This window comes from Rutilus rutilus, assembly GCF_951802725.1.
Source record: "Rutilus rutilus genome assembly, chromosome: 3".
Lineage (NCBI taxonomy): Eukaryota > Metazoa > Chordata > Actinopteri > Cypriniformes > Leuciscidae > Rutilus > Rutilus rutilus.
In genome coordinates this window covers 59,471,765-59,492,499 of record NC_140211.1, presented here as the reverse complement: position 1 = coordinate 59,492,499, position 20,735 = coordinate 59,471,765, and the positions used below count along the sequence as shown (strand labels likewise).

Genomic DNA, 20,735 nt, shown 5'->3' with positions numbered 1-20,735 from the left:
GTCTCCGTGAACCTTGAACAAGTATGATTTTTTTTTTTTTTTATCTCGGATCAGTTTTATATATTTGTAGACATTTAACGACACATTTGTACAATAAAGAGAAAGAGTTGTAGTTACTGGTCTGATTAACCAAGCTCTCCATAACAATACAAGCTCTACAATTTACACTGTTTGACCAGCAGGGGTCGCCAGCGCTTCCAAACAGTGAATCATTTAGCGAGTCAGCTGATTCATTTGATTCAAAAGCTTCGTTTCTCCCGTCACTGTACATCTAGTGTAAGTACAGTAAATGAGGTGCAATAAATAGATTGTGGGATCAGTGGAAATCTGCCTAATTCTACCTTATAAATCTATACAATACATATTATATATAAATGAAAAAATGTTTATATATGTATACAGAAAAATCTTATAGGCATTAGAAATTGCAAGTCTGAAAAATTAGAAAATTCAAGTCTGACCCCCTGTTGTCTTTCCGAAGGGTAAATTCTTAAACGTCTTTAGAAATATAGTAATATGTCCGCTGTTTGTTGTGTGCGCAGTGCGCGTGCGCCCCCACGTGGACACCCCTGATGACGACTGAAGACTGAAGGTAAACACGAGCTCAAAGGAACACACGCTTTATATAGTAAAGCTTTTATTTATGTTAATTTAAATGCAAAATTGTATATTGTCAATTAAGTATGAATTATAAATTATAATTCATATAATATAAATATAGCAAATTAAAACATAAATATAACATATTAAAAGGCAAAAGACAGGCAATTTTGTCTCTAATTTTTGACTGACTATAAACTGCGAGAGATACGGTGGGCGTGGCTTTATTGCGTCAGATGTACGTCACTTTGCTCGCAGCTGATTGGTCCAGTTTTGGTTTGAGAGAATCGCTTCAAAACTTATGCTTCAGGCAACAACAGAAAGACACATCGTAACGTATAATAACGGGCTGTATCATTGCTCACACTTCCTAGATCTCTGCAAACATGGTATTTTTGACACAAGTAGGAGAATTCCCAGGTTACGAGTTGTAATCACGAGCTCTCCGTGAACGCTCACGGGACTGAATCAGACCTAAACTGCTAAACGTGGACAATCAGGCATTGAGGTGTTACAACAACACTAACATCATGACTTTCTGTGAACAATGCGTCTGTGAAAGGCATTAAATAACATAAACTTGACACGACACCCACTCGTACTCAGAATACGTCCACGTTTGAATGACTGAACACACATCACATGAGGATCTGATGAGGTCATGATGATGTCAGCGGAGGATCTGATGAGGTCATGATGATGTCAGTATGGTTTTCCTCCGAGTGCTGACAGGATCTGATCTCGTTCCTCTGCGTTGGGCATGTCCGGCTTCACTCCGTCTCTGCGGCGCTGAAGCATCACTGCGTGCTGGAAGCGGGAGACACTCATGATTATTCACCTTTATACAACATCCTGAACACACACTCATGCATCTCTAACATCTCCATCAGGATGTGCATCACTGTTTGTGCTAAAGATCTGGTATTGGCCACACAAGAGTCCGGCACTCTGTAAAGTCCGAACACTGTCAACGAGTTTGAGGAGTAAACGTCCCTCTTTCACAGTTCGAGTCTGAATCTGGCCTTCGTCATCCTGGAATATGAGGATGTTCTTCACGCATAATTTATTAATTCATTTATTTTTATTTACATGAAATGCACATACTATATTTTAGTTCAATAATGTTTTTATTTATTTAATATTTAATATTTTTGGGGGATTTTATGGTGCTAAATTATATTTATGCAACAGTTATAATGCATTATATTAATCCCTTTTTGATTAGACATGAAAATGAAATCTCCAACTTAAACTTTTGGAGCACAGACTGAAGTTTGGGCTCTTTTTAAAGAAGACGCCTGGCAGGTCATTACTGAAGCCAAACAAGGTAAAAATTCAATAAAAAAATTAAATGTAAAAAAAAAAGAAAGTTTCTTGTTATAGTCGAGGAGCCAAAGTCTCAAAAATGGGTTGAACCTGACATGGTCTGCCATACTTTGTGTTTTTTCTGTTGACTTTGACCTTAAGAACCAATAATTGGAGCCTGAAATATCAAAAAAAAAAAAAAAAAAAAAAAAGTGCCCTTTTAGTGTAAGCAGCCTTTATTTACTATCAGGAAAATGTGAGACATGATTTTTTCCCTCTAATCCTCAGTGGGTTGGGGAGGCTGTCAATAAATGTAAAAGCCTAAAATTCTATTGAGGTTCTGAGCCTGTTGATCAACTAGTAGTGAAATCATCACAGATCCATTGATTTTGGTTGGATTTTTATGATTTTTTCTGTGGAATGAATTTGGTGAAAAGAATGACATATTGACTGATGTCATAACTTGGGGGAATAGTTGATTGCCAATGAAGTAAAGATTGAAATATTGGAAAAAAGTGAGAAAATGGCAAAAATGTTTGCATTAAAGGAACACTCCGACTTTTGGGGACTTTAGCTTATTCCCAGTATCCCCCAGAGTTAGATAAGTCCATACATACCTTTTTCATTTCTGTGCGTTCTGTAAGTGTTATTTGATGCACCCACTGCTAGCCTAGCTTAGCACAAAGACTGGATGTAAATGGATAATGGTAGCATACTAATCCCAATAAGTGACAAAATAATGCAAACATTTTCCTATTTACATGTTGTGATCTGTATAGTCACAGCGTGTACAAATAACAAGGCTATATGAGACAGAGACCATTTTTAATCGTATAAATACTGGGAACTATATTCTCACTAGGCGTAGGAGCACAGCTACTTGGGCGGAGTGATTAGCGCAGCACACGAGACGCCCTGTGGTGAGGAGCAGAGAGTTCGCTCAGAGTTGGAGTAATAGAGTCAGCAATTACTAGATAGTAAATTTATAGTTTACAATCATGGGTGTTCGCTGTATTGTAAAGAGCTGCGACAATAAACAGGGGAGACCAGGTAATACTATGATGTTTCATAGAATTCCAACCAAAAACGCTGACCTGATGAATCGATGGCTACTTGTTCTGGGTATAGATCCAAACACACCTGTAAACACACCTGTAAACACACCTGTAAACAGCATCAAGAAGTATTTCGTTTGCTCTGAACATTTTACTATAGACGACTATTTTGAAAAAATGCACGTTGCCACACGGACCATGAAACGTGTGCTAAAGGATGCAGCCATCCCATCGATAATAAAGACAGGACAGATTGGATCACCTGTTGCTGCGGTAAGTGTTCCGTTATGTTTTGAGATGACTAACATTAGCCATACTGTAACAGTGCCATGCTAATGTAACCTTAGTAGTGACACTATCACGTGAATAGGGGCTCCGTGTATCCCCTTTATTGTTATTATTGTGTTGTCATGAACACACTGTATCGCTCAATAACAAATGAGCGGCGCTAAATGTAACTCTCAGGACTGTAACATTCAACTTGCTAATGAACAGCTTCCAAAGTTTGTAACTCCTCGTCTGTGTATTCTGGCTCAAAACTATATGGTTCTGGATCTTGGTTTGATACCAAAATTCCTCTGACAATTCCTCAAAGTCAGCCATGATCACGAGTCACGTTCGCTACTAGCTAGTTAGTCACGTTTGTTTTGTTTACGGAACCATCAACAGGGCGTCTCGTGTGCTGCGCTAATCACTCCGCCCAAGTAACGTTAGCTGTGCTCCTACGCCTAGTTAGAATATAGTTCCCAGTATTTATACGATTAAAAATGGTCTCTGTCTCATATAGCCCTGTTATTTGTACACGCTGTGACTATACAGATCACAACATGTAAATAGGAAAATGTTTGCATTATTTTGTCACTTATTGGGATTAGTATGCTACCATTATCCATTTACATCCAGTCTTTGTGCTAAGCTAGGCTAGCGGTGGGTGCGTCAAATAACACTTACAGAACGCACAGAAATGAAAAAGGTATGTATGGACTTATCTAACTCTGGGGGATACTGGGAATAAGCTAAAGTCCCAAAAAGTCGGAGTTTTCCTTTAAATTGATGCAAAATCATGTAGAAATGTGTTTTAAGAGTTTTTTTTCAGTGGATGTTGTCAGCACATGTGTTCTGTGTATCTGGAATGCATTTATTGAAAAAGTTAACAGAAAAAACACAAATAAAAAGTATGGCAGACCATGTCAGGTTCAACCCATTTTATTGAGCTTTTGAGACTTTGGCTCCCCGACTATTATAGAAAATACACAAAAATACTATTTTCAGTTTTTATTAAAAAAATGTTTTAAAAAAAACCCCATAAATCTAAACAAGTTGTGCTCCAAAGTTGAGGTTGATATCTGGAGAAATGATCTGTCAGTGAGATGTTGTTCAGCTGCAGTACCAAACGCTTCCACTAGAGGAGATTCCTCTCATTCATTTCCAGTGCGCTCATCTTTAAACGTGAGGAGCTCAAATCAAAGTGCAACATTTTTTCCAGGACCATTAAACCTTTACCAAGTTTCACACCATTCCAAAGAAATTGTACTTTTTTTTTTTCTGTAAGAGATGGCGGAAGAGCAGCAGGTTTAATGCAGCGTGTAGTGTTGTTTTTGGTGGCATGTTTTAATTCTAGTTTTAGTCTAGTCTTTGTGTCAAGCTGTCATTTTAGTTTTTATTAGTTTTAGTCACGTTCATAGTCTTTTAGTCTAGTTGTTCCAGTCGACTAAAAGTCTGAGCAGTTTAGTCTTACTTTAGTCAGAATTATCCATGACTCTTTCCGTCTAGTTTTAGTCGACGAACATTTTATTTTAGTCTCTTTTTAGTAATGCAATTCTATTTAACCCAGTCAGTATAGTGAACCGCTGTGGAGAAATAGCACAAGTAGCGCACACTCGCAACACGCGTAACACTCGTAACACTCGCAACACGCGCAACACTCATAACACTCGTAACACGCGTAACACTCGCAACATGCTAACACTCGCAACACGCGTAACACTCGCAACATGCTAACACTCGCAACACGCGTAACACTCGCAACATGCTAACACGCGTAACACTCGCAACATGCGCAACACTCGCAACATGCTAACACTCGCAACACGCGTAACACTCGCAACACGCGTAACACTCGCAACACGCGCAACACTCGCAACACGCGTAACACGCGTAACACTCGCAACACGCGCAACACGCGTAACACTCGCAACACGCGTAACACTCGCAACATGCTAACACTCGTAACACTCGCAACACGCGCAACACTCGAAACACGCGTAACGCGCAACACTCGCAACATGCTAACACTCGCAACACTCGAAACACGCGCAACATGCTAACACTCGCAACACGCGTAACACTCGCAACACGCGTAACACTCGCAACACGCGTAACACTCGCAACACGCGTAACACTCGCAACATGCTAACACTCGTAACACGCGCAACACTCGAAACACGCGTAACGCGCAACACTCGCAACATGCTAACACTTGCAACACTCGAAACACGCATAACACGCGCAACATGCTAACACTCGCAACACGCGTAACACTCGCAACACTCGTAACACTCGCAACACTCGCAACACTCGCAACACTCGCAACACTCGCAACACTCGAAACACGCGTAACACGCGCAACATGCTAACACTCGCAACACGCGCAACACTCGAAACACGCATAACACTCGTAACACGCGCAACACGCGCAACACGCGCAACACTCGAAACACGCGTAACACGCGCAACATGCTAACACTCGCAACACGCGTAACACTCGTAACACTCACAACACGCATAACACTCGCAACACGCGCAACACTCGCAACATGCGCAACACGCGCAACACTCGAAACACGCGTAACACGCGCAACATGCTAACACTCGCAACACGCGTAACACTCGTAACACGCGTAACACGCGTAACACGCGTAACACTCGCAACACTCGAAACACGCGTAACACTCGCAACACGCGTAACATGCTAACACTCGCAACATGCGTAACACTCGCAACACGCGTAACACGCGCAACACTCGAAACACGCGTAACACTCGCAACACGCGCAACACTCGCAACACGCGCAACACTCGCAACACGCGCAACACTCGAAACACGCGTAACACTCGAAACACGCGTAACACTCGCAACACGTGCAACACTCGAAACACGCGCAACATGCGTAACACTCGCAACACTCGCAACACTCGAAACACGCGTAACACGCGCAACACTCGAAACACGCGTAACACTCGAAACACGCGTAACACTCGCAACACGCGTAACACTCGTAACACGCGCAACACTCGCAACACACACTCGTAACACTCGTCTCATTCGTGGAGCTGGAAAATCAAGTTCTTCGTGAAATGCAAGATTTCTTGTATTAAAATGTAAATGCAAAAGAAAAGGCACGAGCGTCTGCTGTTATTGTCAATTTTAAGTTTTAATTTAAAATGTGATTTTTATATAACTACATGGCTAAATATTTTACCACTTGCTTATAAATCTATATAGAAGTAATGCATTGAATAATACGTTGTTTAAATTGTGCTTAGAAGTGAATTACGCTATTAAAGAGTGTATATGTGTACAAAGAGAAAGAGTGTATATGTGTACAAAGAGAATCGCAGTGCTGACAAAACTTTTTGGGGGGGGATTTGAAACAACGTCATAACATTTCGTCTCGACTCGTTTTGGTCAACGAAAATGAAGAGACATTTTAGCATAGTTTTTATTTTGTAAACCACAGTCTCGTTTTTTTATTCGTCAACAATATTGCATTATACATTTGATTATAGTTATCGTCACATGACCAGCATTTACGCTGCGTCTCGTCTCGTGATAAAGGTTCGCTGACGACGATATTTAGTCATAATTTTCGTTGGCGAAAGCAACACTAGTAGTGCGAGTACATCCCCGTATACTGTGAGTTTCAAAAGAGTGATAAGGTTTGCTGGACCTTCAGATGTTCCAGGAGATGACGAGATCAGAAGAGCCTGATGAACTCAAACACGAGGACATAAACGAGTTCGACATGAGCAGATGTGCAGTGAAGTTAGTCTGACTTCAAAATGATGCGGTTCCAGAAGCTTAAATAATATTAAACGCATCTAGGCCAAATCTACACTGTTGCATGCTGGGTACACTTTCAGAATGGTAATTTCTCTGCAGAACGCGGCTGTGGATTGGTTGGTTACGCCGTGTTCACACTCCACAACACTCGTGTCTGTTACGATAGTCAGATCATGTGATTCTGACTAGATTGTGTCGTGGGCCGAAGCGTGTCAGACTACACGCTGCTCACCGACCAATCATTGCTCGCCGTCTTTAATGACATGCGTGATGTCGTTGATAGGCTGAGCTAGCGCCTGACAGCAGGCTAGGCTAGGCTAGGCTACAGAAGCGGCGTGTTCTGCACTGGCTCGTGTCGTCAGAAAGACTGTGATGTCGTGTGAACCCGGCGCGAGACAGGCGGAAGTGAGGCTCAGTGTCGGTCCAGACTCACCCAGTACTTCCGGCAGTTCTTGTACCTGGTGAAGTACGCAGAACACCGGCTCTTCTCGTAGCTGTACGCATCCATGCACCTCTGAGAACCGTCGCTCTCCTGCGCGGAGCAAGGCAGGTCGCATGTTAGCACAACACACAATATAGCATTAGCAGCCCAGACAGAAACAGTGCCGGCGCGGATCCGGTACACATGGATTACACACGGTCCGGATGTGTACCGGATCTGGGCCGACACTATGTTGCAATACATACGCCTTTAGAATTACAATATAATTTGAATGTTTGCTAATATTTAAGAAAGAAATTGGAATTTAGCTTTTTCGCCAGCCCTAATTCAGACAGAAGCACTGATATCTAGTGTAGATAGAGAGTGTGTGTGTGTGTGTGTGTGTGTGTGTGTGTGTGTGTGTGTGTGTTAGTGTGTGACTGACCTCGATGCACGGGTTAATGTCCTCATTACGAACTCTCCGTGCGCTTGATCTTCCGGCCATCCTTCAGCTTCATCAGCGGTTGCTGGAGTATCAGGGATCTCTGTCCGTCTGAGAGCATACATCAGTCAGACTAGTACTCGGGATTATGAGGATAAACTGTTTTCAAGGTTGTTGACAAATATGAAGAGGAACAATAACACATGCAGATTAAATGCATCCATTTTTGTGGAAAATCAACATCTAAAAACAAGGAATATGATCACTTCAAATTAGCCCATTAGTTAATAAAGTTTCCCATTTATTAGCTAGTCTAGTCTATGATTTTTACCTGATCCCGGATCAGTTTTATACATTTGTAGACATTTAATGACACATTTGTATATTAAAAAGGAAGATTTGCCGGTAAAAGTCTTACAGTTTAAACAATCTCTCCATAAAATTAACAAAACAAGCCTTACGATTTAAAGGTGCACTATTTCCCTTTAGTGGTTAAAAACTGCATCCATTTTACATAAGAAAACTTCATTTTCAAATTCTCAATAAATAGGGAAGCATGACATTAACAAGATAATAATAAAAACATCTGTGATTTCTATTTGAAATGCAAATACGACAATCTCATATGAAAATGTGTCTATTAATTGTGCCGCTTTATTTCTTTCCTTTAATTTTACATTCAATTTAATTAAGTATTAGGTTTTAATATTCTCCTGCAGTTCCCTCACACACCCCTAGGGGAAACCCTGAGTCTGGATAAACGTGGCCACTATAAAGAAGGTCAAACACTCACTCAAGATCATTTCTGCAACATTTCCTGAAGGGAACCAGAACGCAAGATGTTCAGAAACTCATAATCAAGTTTTTATCCGGTGCTAGCGAATATTTTAGAGTAATATGCCAACAACGCAAATACTGTGAAAAATTACATAATAAAGCTTCCAAATATTTATATATATATTTTTTTTGATTGCAAATGTATTGATTGCGGTAATTAATGTATTTTTGCATCATTAAAAAGTATGAGATGATGTAAAGTATTAACGCGGCAGTTTAAACGGCATTGATACTTACGTCATAACGAATAAAAAAAAAAAAGAACGCACACAATAAACGCCTCAGAATTAAAAGCCATAGCGAGCACTTAATCGTCCCTTAAATCGCTTCAAAACAAACAGAAATCTCAGTCATTCAAACTAACGTTAGTACACAGAAGACCGGCGATTTAGCGTAACGCAACGTATAACTTCTACTAAATTACAACAATAAAGGAACACGCCCTGTAGCAAAACACAAGCTGCGTTTGTCACTGGAAACAGTGAGTTTAACGTCGCAAATACTTACATTTTTGTCGCACAAGAACACTCAACCTTCCCTCATGTCATGTCAGAGACGCACGTAACGTCTGTCACAACAACACAACGCAACCTAACTATTTGTAGGTGATTGACAGGCGTCGACGACCAATCAAACTGCAGGACGGAAAGCGTCACCGGTAACGGTCGCGTGAATTGTCACCTCTTCCATCCAATGGGGTTCGGAAGATAACTGTTCTACCCGCCTATTGATTAAACATATATTTAAACGAAGTGGCAGCGATTGACAGAAACACCGACGAGTCCTAAATTTGAGATTTTCTGAAGGGGAAAGTCAGTGGCGCTGAAATCTGAAAATGACAGTTTGTTACACAAATCACGAGCGCGAGGGAGGAGGGCGTATCGGTGGGCGTGGCCTGAGCTGGGGTTGGTTGCATCGCAGCGCATATACACAATGGCTGCTGGAAAGAGGGGAAAGCAAACAATTTTTAGGCCCGCCGCGTCTAGCAAAAAATATGAGAAAAAAATTATTAAAAATCCGGGAAATAGTTGAAAGTCAAGAAAAACACCCTAGAAAGGATGTTAACGCTCCTACGGTGAGTTTTACGCATATTAAGAAAATTGTTACGGCGTTCTTTAATTAAAATATCGGGGTTATTCAAATTATGAGAGAGGGGAGAGCTGGAGGGGGGAAAAAGTTTTGTGTTAATCAGCGCAGAGTCCGAAACTGAAGAGAACAGCAATGAAAGGCTGAATTATGCAGAAGATCGAACATTATTCTGGTGTTTGTTTCTGTCAAGTCACTTTGCGCGCGGACGAATGTCAATAAACAGAGGAGTGCAGTTGTGAAAAGTTGCAAAAAGTTTGTGAAGATTTGTTTTCTCTGAGAATAATAGCGACGGGATAGCGTGGCGAACTCACGCGCGTGTTTAAACGCTATAAAATGCGCGCCGCGCGAAAATTCTGACAGGATTTGTGATACAAGGAGCTTTCCGTGTTTAATAAACACGCTGTTTAATTTCGACACAGTTTACAGAGTTCGCAGTGTGTGAGTCGCGGTCAGCGTGTTTATGGACTATATTAGGGGTGTCATTGAGTCACTATAGCGAGAGAAGCTGCTTGTCAATATCGCAAACAACCAAAATGGTGGGAGAAGTGAAGGACTAACTAATTATGAGATGCTCTGAGCTCATCTAGAGACTCTGCTCTGACAGAAAGTCCCACTGTGATCGGGATGTGATTGGTGGATCATAAACATCAAAGCACATAATGATGAGTAATAATTTAATGGGTTTTGATTGACACTGAGAGGTCAGTCATATATAATATCAGAGTTATTAGTTGTTATTGGACGCGGGTGTGGTGCGTTTCTGCAGAATCTCAGCGCAGATTTACTGTATAGCCACAATCAATAGTTTCATATGCTCGTGCATGTGATGATGGCGCTCGTGCGGCATTCTGCGCGAAACTGTTCAAATCGGGAAAAAGTCTATTTTTTAAATGTGCAGTCGTTTCAATGTTTATTTGATGTGCGCGCGCGTGCATATATGAGTATTTCTATAGTAGTATATGGCGGATTGTATGATTCCCGTCTCATCTGCGGAGGTTATAAGCACCTCCATCCTTCCTTCCCCCCTCCTGGATGCTCTTGCTGAAGGCTCCGAGCTGAAGGGGGTCATCGGGTTTACCGGGTTTACCGCGCAGTTGTTACGGATGTTCTTCTTCTGTTGCTGCGAGTGGAAGAAAGTTCGCAGTCCTTCAACAAACTACAGAACACGTCAGAGGTTTCCCGCGCAGAGCTGGTGTCGCAGAAACAGAGTTAGCGTCATAACAGGCTCAGATTCACACGTTTACACCTCGTAATGCGTGTTTAATGTCGCTAGGTTGTCAAAAAGGTGAAATTATTGTTGGACTGCGAAATGAAATCACTGTAACATAAAGAACGTCGGTAAAAATAGAGCACAATGTACTGTATAAATATGAAGGCTATTTTACAGGTGTTTCACCTGTATTTTGAATATTTTATTGTGTCGTGTTTTCGGGTAAAACGACTGGATAATTACATGTTCCGTTCCGTGTTTGTTTTACAACTAAGATTTGGTGCAGCAATATGAAGCTTATATTTCATCAAAGTAGATTGTTTTTGTTTTGTTTTGTTTTTTGCTTAATTTGCACTGAGAACTAAATGTTTTATTTGGTATAATTTAAAACTGTTCAGTCACAATGTAATCAGGAAGCTAATGAAGTTCTGACGGTTCTTTCTCTTGTATGGATTATTTCTTGCTGAGATGCATAAAAAATGATGTGTAACTAAATGATGAAACTCTGTAGGCATTAGTAATATTGCCCAAAGAGACCCAAAATGCAATACAGTATATACATATATTTTATTTTTATTATTAAAATGTTGAATAACTGTACTACAGAACAGAAATGTGTTTAACAATATAAGAATATTTGGGGAAAACTATTTTAATTTTGTTCTGTAATAGTTTATACCTAAATATATAGTAATTTAAGCTAATTCATTTTATAACAGCATCATATATCTCTTAATTTATTTTAAACTGTTTTAATTATCCTTGCTTTTATTTTGTGATTATTTTAATTTCTTTCTGTAAAGCACTTTGAATTGCCATAGTGTATGAAATGTGCCATTAATAAACTTGCCTTGCCTTGAATATATTAGCCATTTAATTAGCACAATTTAAATACTACAATTTTGATGCCATTTAAGTCATTTTAGATATTTTCATGAATTATAGAAATGACAGAGCTGATTAGATGTTAGAAGACATACGAGAATAAATTAATTGGTTTAAACGTATTTTATATAAAACAATTTTTAATATGTATGTTTAAATATTTACAGAGTTGTTAGATATATAGTGAATAATCCAGCATGGACAGTTATAACGGAAAAGTGTGAGAGAAAACATTTATTCTGGCTGGTGTTTAATTAAACATTAAAGCTTTAAATTGGCATTTGCTCTTTGACTTTTCATTGCCAATAATCAGCTGGAATAGTGAAGTCGCACATGAATTGTGTGAAGTGAGGGGTTTGTATAGCATTAAAAACGTGTAAAACTATGAGTTAAATTTATAAAGTGATTTTATACATTCATAAAGTGAATGCAAACCCAAGGCTTCGTAAACGAGAAGGCCGGTGGCGATCAGTGCGAAACACTGCTGAGGTTATTAACGAGTTTTACTAGATTCGGTGGGGTCGTTTACACGACAAAGATGTACTAAAAACGTTTAAAAACGATTAAAAACGCTGTATTCTGCTGCCAGGCCAGTAGGTGGCGATGTCACAATGTAAATAAACACTACGCGCCTATAGACTGAACACGTAATACGCATGTATTGTCGTATGAATGTCACTGTCTTCACAAATTTGCGTTTTTGTAGTTTATACGGAGACGATAACGTATAGTTTTCAAAAGCTTGCGTTTTCAGACCCCCAAAACGCTGATGTCATGCAAATGAACGGCCGTAAACATATAAAGAGTTTTTACTTGAAAACGATGTCGTGAAAACGGCCCCTTAGTGGGTTTTCATGCGCATGCATGTTACGTGTTCATTCTAGAGTTTCTTTACAAAGTGACATCACCATCTACTGGCCTGGAGGCAGAATAAAAGCGTTTTTAACCGTTCTCGCGGATCTGTGTGAACGGGGATCGTTTTGACAGTGTTGTCGTCTGTACGCGGAAAACTAAAAGGAAAAACTTTTACGTTTTAGTACATCGTTGTCATGTAAACGTACCCTAAAAGAATGACATTAAAAAATGGGATAAAAAATATTCCACTGACAGCATTTGCCTGATCTGAGTTCTTTTTACATATAATGCAGAAAGAAGCTTCCCCTCTTACACGACACATATCCTGTATTGTTTTGAATGTTAGGCGTGTATTTATTGCATGTTTTGTTTATTTTTATATTAATGCAGCGTCCCACTGTCATCACTGAATTTACACTTTACAAATAAATCAGCTTACAAGTGGTTTACGTTGCATACTACAATGGCATGGCACTGTTATTATTCAGTGATTGTGCCAATTAATGCTAGCAACATGTTAAAAACAGGCTACTAGCAATGTGCTAATCCATGCTAGAAACATGGTAGCGATGTGTTAAATAATGCTAGCGATGTGATAATCAGTCGTGGAAAAACATGTTAGCAACGTTTTACTGACTGAATAAAATCTTCAAACTTCAAGCTTTTCAAAGTTTTGTCATCAAACTTTACTAGCTTTAGCTAATGGATATATTAAATGGGAAGTTATTGTTATTATATGGGTTTTTGGCTTCAGAAAAAGCTGTAAAATCTCTAAAGTATATTTTGTAATGTTTGTTTTTGTTGCTATCTATTTCTCAGGGCCTTGCGTCTCTGCTGTGTTGACGATTTGGGCTTTTACGCGCTCTCTGTGCCGGGACGTATCGCTCGTGTCCAACGCATGGCTTGCTGTCGCTAGGTTGCCATGGCAACAGTATCTCCCAACGAGGCGGCAGAACACTGTCGAGTGAGGAAGAGGAGAGTAGAGGGGAAAGCGAGGAAGAACTTCTCCTGTCAGTTGTGCGAGAAGGCCTTCAACAGCTTGGAGAAGCTGAAGGTACACTCGTACTCCCACACGGGGGAGAGGCCGTATCGCTGCACACACACTGACTGCACCAAGGCCTTCGTCTCCAAGTATAAACTTCTACGGTAGGTACTTGTATTCCAACAAACAATTTAATGCCCATTATAGGTCTCTGATGCGGACCCACTCTCTCTGAATTTGTACATAGGCGAGTAGATACCATTTCATTGACACTTCATTTCATTTTCCTTAAAACTCACCAAAATTACATTTAAAAAAAAAAAATTCTTGAAAAAAAATCTTCATGCCTTAAAATATCTTGAATGTAACTCGACACCCTTGCCTCATTTAGTATACATGGTTCTATGAATATGCAAATGAGCCCCGCCTCCACTCACTCACTCAGCTCAGAGATCCACTGGTTGACGATCACACGTTGATCTGATTGGTTACAAGGTAGTTTGTGACGTCAGAAACACCAGCGATTTCAAAGTGTGTTTTTGAGACTGTCTTTGGTTCACTGCAGTTTTAAGGAGAAAATACTCAGCAATGGTGTCGACTTATGAATTTACACATGGTTTGTCTTAAAGCACATTAAAAACACCACATAGACACATAAACAACATTAAAAGATGGATTTTCACCACAGGGGGACTTTAATGATTACTTTCACCTGTTCTCCAATTAATTAGCTCTTTTGTTCTTCTGTGTATTTAAGTCCTGTCTTTATTCAGCTCTTTGTTCGGTGTCCTCAATGTTAAGGTGTTGTGAAGTCCGTTTCCCTAAGTGTTCCTGTGTATTTTTGAATTAAACACTGTTTCCTTGGATTGTTCCTGTCGTGGTCTTCATTAGATATAACAGCCCATTACAAAACACAGAACCAAATACAATATTTTTGCTGCATTTTTTGTCCCCCCCATCACCATGGACCTTCCTGCTGTTCCTCTGTTGAGCCTGGAGCAGAAAGACCACTCCCTGGACACCAAACGCACTCTCCCGACCACTCGCTCGTTCAGGGCAGGGCTCTCAGGGAGTGGTCCTCATGACAATTTTGCTGCATTCGTGACTCCAGCCCCAGAGCCCAGTCAGCCTTCACCTGTGCCCACCACAGACACGGAGCCAGAGCCTGCCTCGGACAACGAGCCAATAGACCAACCTGAGCCGTACCCCGTCCCGGAGCCTGAGCCCAACGACGTGATCAGGTGCGCGAGCCGGCAACAACGCCTTGTGGTTCTTGTGGTGTTCGAGGGCATGGAATGGAGCCCCGCCCACACTCCCGCCACTGATGCTGAGCTGCCACTGGCCTCTGACTGTGAATTATTCCGCTTAATCTCCCTTCACCGCTGGTTCCGCCTAGCCGAGTCTCCTGTTTCTACACTGGTCCCGTCCTGGGGTGCGTTTCCCAAAAGCATCGTTAGCCCACTATGGTCGCAAGTTCCGTCGTTATCAGTATAGTTCAACGAGTCTGTGTTTCCCAAAACCATCATTCCAACGAACTTTCCCAAACAGCATCGCAAAGTTTTGGGTTTGGAACGACAGCTCTCAACCTGTGGTTAGAAGCAGAGTTTCTTGTTTGCATGACATGTGGACTCAATAAATCATTATCTTGAGCAAAATAATCAAGCTGACATTCAGTACAATCTGTATCTTTAATTTAAAATACATACAAATGTCATTTAAGTCTGTTAGTTTGTCAAGAGATTTAAAGCGTCATTTTTGAAGAGTGGGTTAGTGCGTACGTGCTCTAGTACGTAAGAACGAGCCTATGATTGAATCCGTAAATAAAGCAAAATAACTGAGAAAAAGATGCCATGTTCTTAAATATAGCAAAACATCTAGCATTAATTCAAACTCAAACTTTAATTAAGATTAATTAATAGTAGTTATTACTCCCCTACATGCGCGACATCATTAACCAACAACCAATTTGCGACAACATGGTTCCGGGAAACAGTCGTGACTAGCTAGTTGACTTCTTCAATGATGCATCGTACTATGGTAGTGAAGCACCGAGTTACGGCGTTGTACGGGGAACGCACCCCAGCCCCATGTTGTCTTCGCACCCTGTGATCCCTCCCAGCCTCCCTCTCCCACCCCCTTACCAAAGCCAGCCAGTTCCCCAAAACCTGTCACTGCTGTTTTCTGTCAGTCCCTCGGCTCATGCCCTTCGGCTCTGCCGTTGTCCTCGGTTGCTCTGACTCTGCCTCTGTACCGAGAACCGTCAGCTCCACCTTGGCCCTCCAGACATGTGCTGTCACCCTAGATCTCTGTCTCCTCGGCTCCGTTTGGATCTCCACCATGGCCAGCTCTGTCACAGGAGATTGCAATCCCTGGCTTTGGCCTGGCTCTTCCTGCTCTTGGCTACTCCTGCTCCTGGCTCCTCTTGGCTACTCCTGCTCCTGGCTCCTCTTGGCTACTCCTACTCCTGGCTGCTACTGCTCCTGGCTCCTCCTGCTCCTGGTTACTCCTGCTCATGCTCCTGGCTACTCCTGCTCCTGGCTCCTCCTGATTCTGGCTCCTCCTGCTCCTGGCTCCTCCTGCTTCTGGCTCCTCCTGCCCCTAGCTCCTCCTGCTCCTGCTCCTGCTCCTGCTCCTGGCTTCTCCTGCTCCTGACTCTTCCTGCTCCTGGCCACTCATCCTCCTGGCTCCTCCTGGTCCTGGCTCCGTCCTGCTCTTGGCTACTCCTGCTCCTGGCTCCTCCTGTTCCTGGTTACTCCTGGTTACTCCTGCTCCTGGCTACCCCTGCTCCTGGCTCCTCCTGCTCTTGGCTACTCCTGCTCCTGGCTCCTCATGGTTACTCCTGCTCCTGGATCCTTCGCTCCTGATTCCTCCTGATCCTGGTTACTCCTGCTCCTGGCTACTCCTACTTCTAGCTTCTCCTGCTCCAAGCTCCTCCTGCTCCTGGCTCCTCCTGCTCCTGGCTCCTCCTGCTCCTGGCTCCTCCTGCTCCTAGCTCCTCCTGCTCCTGGCTCCTCCTGCTCCTGGCTCCTCCTGCTCCTGGCTTCTCCTGCTCCTGGCTCCTCCTGCTCCTGGCCACTCCTCCTCCTGGTTACTCCAGCTCCTGGCTCCTCCTGCTTCTGGCTCCTCCTGCGTCTGGCTACTCCTGCTCCTAGCTCCTCCTGCTCCTGCTCCTGGCTCCTCCTGCTCCTGGCTTCTCCTGCTCCTGGCTCCTCCTGCTACTGGCCACTCCTCCTCCTGGCTACTCCTGCTTCTGGCTCCACCTGCTCCTGACTACTCCTGCTCCTGACCCCTCCTGCTCCTGGCTACTCCTGCTCCTGACTCCTCCTTCTCCTGGCTCCTCCTGCCCCTAGCTCCTCCTGCTCCTGGCTCCTACTCCTGCTCCTAGCTACTCCTGCTCCTGGCTACTGCTCCTGGCTACTCCTGCTCCTGGCTCTATTTTGAATTAGTTTTCATTGTGTTTAAGTTATGTTCCTGTTTGCCTGTGTACCCTGTCTTTTGACCTTGTTTCCTGTATGTTTGATTAATGATTCCTTTCACCTGTTCTCCAGTTAATTAGCTCTTTTGTTCCTTTGTGTATTTAAGTCATATCTTCATTCAGTTCTTCGTTCGATGTCTTCAATGTTAAGGTGTTGTGAAGTCAGTTTCACAATAAAAAACTAGTATGTTTGCATAGAGTTCTTCGTAAAATCTTAACACATTTTCCAAGACTCAATTTCATTAGTGGCTTTCGCACCAGAAGAACCTTTTCATAGTTCGTAGAACTGAAGTACCCGATTTTTGGTGTGTTCGCATCACAGAAACTAGGAACGATATAAGTTCTTGGAACTCCTTTTGGAGGAACTAATTTAGCTCCAACTTCAGAGTTGGGTCTAAACCAGCACTATAGTAACTACCAGTGACTTAAGTGTACACTGATACACTGACCAGCACCTGCCATTTTTAAAAAGCTGTCTAAAAACACAGATTATAGCCTATATATTTACTCCAGAAACTAACTCTATGAACACATAAAATAGTGATAGATGTGCCTCTTTACCTTTACGCTGAGGAGAAAATCCAACGCAACTTTGAGGGGACCAAGAGAAACCTGATTATGTGTTTCTGCTCAGCTAGCAACACTGGACATCAATCACATGGCAAACGCTAATACCTTTTCAAATACTGTCTACTTTCTTTGTATAACAGTTCTATCTGATAACATATCATATTAGATCGTAAACTAATGAACATAGAGAATGTGAGCACTGTGAGCTCAGGCTCTGGCGTTCTCAGTGCTGTCAAAATAAAGGTCACAACAAACGCGGCTTAAGTCACTTAAGTTGAGTTCCTACTGGTGGTGCGAATGTAACCAGGAAAATGTTCCTAAGGGAACCATTAGTTCTTGGGGAACCACCCTGGTGGCTAGGTTAGGTGAACGATGAACTAAGTTGCTAGAACTACCCGGTGTGAAAGCCCCTATTATATGACATTTGGTCATCAAAAGGATTAGCTCCTGGTATGGTCAGTGTACACTAATGCATATTTGTGTCCATAGGCACATGGCCACACACTCGCCAGAAAAGACCCACAAGTGCAGCTACTGCGAGAAGATGTTCCACCGCAAAGATCACCTGAAGAACCACCTCCACACACACGACCCCAACAAGGAGGCTTTCAGCTGCACGGAATGCGGCAAGAGCTACAACACCAAACTGGGCTTTCGAAGGCACCAAGCCCTTCACGCTGCTCACCGTGGAGACCTCACCTGCCAGGTGTGTCTGCAGTCGTACCCGAGCACTCCCCTGCTGCTGGAACACCTCCGCGGGCATGCTGGGAAAAGCGCTACCGCGACTAAAGAGAAGCGACATCAGTGCGAACACTGCGAACGGCGCTTTTACACCCGTAAGGATGTGCGACGCCACCTGGTGGTGCATACGGGACGCAAGGACTTTCTGTGCCAGTATTGCGCTCAGCGATTCGGCCGTAAAGACCATCTTACCCGCCATGTTAAGAAAAGCCACGCTCATGAGCTGCTTAGGGTGAAGGCGGAGCCTGTCGATTTAATGGAGTCTCAATCCTCACCAGCATCCGGGCCACTCACGCTAAGATATCCACTTGGTCATGCTTCTTACTCGCCAACTCCGCCGCTAAGGGCGGAGCTCGAAAGCTATCTCCTCGAGCTACAGGCTGAAGACACACCCAAGCTGAGCGCTTCCGCCACGGTGACTGGAGAGACGACGTCGTCCCTGGACTTTCTGTCTCCACTGTTTAATTTTCTGCCTTACAACCAGGGGGCGGGGCCTACTTTGGGAGTGGCTTACAACCAAGAGGAGGGGCTTCTGGCCACGCCCATCCAAGACACACCGGAGCCTCTTAGCCTTCTTCACACAATCTCACACTCGCAAAGCAATGCACTCGCTCCCAGTTACACACACCCACCATCTCTGAATACAACCACCACCCTGCCTCGCTTCCACCAAGCCTTCCAGTAGCACAAATACATTCACAAACCAACAAAGTGCACTTTTTATCATCAACTTAGCTCTTAATCAAGTTCGAACAAGCACAGTCCAACAAATCACCGCATTTTAAAGGAAAGTAGGGATGCTCCGATATTAACATTTTGGCCGATACCGATAACCGATAACTCTTCATATGTGAAAGCCGATAAACGATATATTGGCCGATAAATCTAAATCCCAATTTTTATATAATTTTCGAGAGCCTGATTACAAAAACATAAGTCTCACCATTAAAAGCCACGTCCCAAACACACAATTATAATGTTCTCATAATAATTGTATGTAGCCGATATGACAGACTTGTGCTGCACATGTTGCGCATAACTGTATTTTCCTTTATTTCAATCATATTTCAAGCAATTCAAAACCATCATGTTGAACAGTGAAGTGTCTCAGCTGAAGGAAATAATTCCATTATTTATCGGCTTACATATATCGGTCATATTTTCTTATTAGGCCGATAACGATAGCATCAAAAATGAACATATATCGATATAGTGGCCGATATATCGTGGATTCCTAAAGGAAAGTCTTGAGGACAGTATCACACGTTTGCTCATTCAAGAGATTACAGATGCATTGCTCGTTTTATGTTCTAGAGGTGTTTACTGTAACTGAATATTAAGAAGCAGAGCTCAGTTTGCAGTGACGTTTAGCTCTCAAAATGCCGACAGAGACAGTGCATAGTTTTAATGTCCTCTCATTATTAACACTAGCGGTGTCGAAGTTCCATCAAAGCTAAAAGATCATCGATCTAATGTTGTTTCCATCTCTTTGTTTGTTGTATGGCTCATGAACTGTTGGGTACTGAACTACCAGCGTTTTAGTGACCATGTCACAACTATTTACAGCCAAAGGCAACCAAAACCTTCATAGCTATAGAGAGGAAGGCTCATCTCGTTATGTTTTTTGTTTTTTGATGGCTGTTTGCCTTCATGCTGCTGCTCGTTGTAAGGGCCTCAAAGGACACCAGCGCAGGAATGCTTCACAATTCACATCAACAAAGGGAAAGAAGGACGAAGAATCCCACACACACACACACACACACTCTCTTACTTTATCCAACCTCATCCACCCGAATGCTGGCTGTTGCACTGATCAAGGCTAACGATGAACCAGTTTTTGCTGTCTCGGCTTATAAAACTCCAAAATACGATCTGTGACATCACCTTGACTTCTCTCTGAACATAAGCTGAAGATTTAGTCTCTAAATCAAATGAAGGTTTTTTTCGCATCGACAGCGATTTTGCAAAGTAATTCGTTTTCAGCGGGAGTTGGCGATTCGAGGCGACACAAGGGACTCGACTTTATGCAAATGGCCAGTGACGCAATGTGTCGGCTACTAACGGGAGTCCGCGCAGATATGATGTGATCGGTCACATGATCTGTCCCAGAATGCAGCAGTTGAGTAGGAATGCCTCAGAATGAGTCGGGGGGGGGGGCCTGAAAGTCAAAAAGGTTGAGATTCACTGCTCTAGAGACCAGTGTTGG

General features: G+C 42.5%; 2 protein-coding genes across 2 annotated transcripts; one reads left to right on the top strand and one right to left on the bottom strand.

The window, feature by feature from the left end:
- Window positions 1-42: 42 nt before the first annotated feature.
- Window positions 43-9,337, bottom strand: chchd7 (coiled-coil-helix-coiled-coil-helix domain containing 7). The gene is made up of 4 exons (XM_084403839.1): window positions 9,230-9,337; window positions 7,889-7,996; window positions 7,456-7,554; window positions 43-1,407 (listed from the first exon to the last, which is right to left on the bottom strand). The coding sequence occupies exons 2-4, from the start codon at window positions 7,946-7,948 to the stop codon at window positions 1,303-1,305; spliced, it is 264 nt and encodes an 87-aa protein (XP_084259965.1). The 5' UTR covers window positions 7,949-7,996; window positions 9,230-9,337; the 3' UTR covers window positions 43-1,302.
- Window positions 9,338-9,646: 309 nt separating this feature from the next.
- On the top strand, window positions 9,647-20,243 carry plag1 (pleiomorphic adenoma gene 1). The gene is made up of 3 exons (XM_084403836.1): window positions 9,647-9,797; window positions 13,581-13,907; window positions 18,278-20,243. Exons 2-3 carry the CDS (start codon window positions 13,684-13,686, stop codon window positions 19,212-19,214), a joined length of 1,161 nt encoding a protein of 386 aa, XP_084259962.1. The 5' UTR covers window positions 9,647-9,797; window positions 13,581-13,683; the 3' UTR covers window positions 19,215-20,243.
- Window positions 20,244-20,735: the final 492 nt, after the last annotated feature.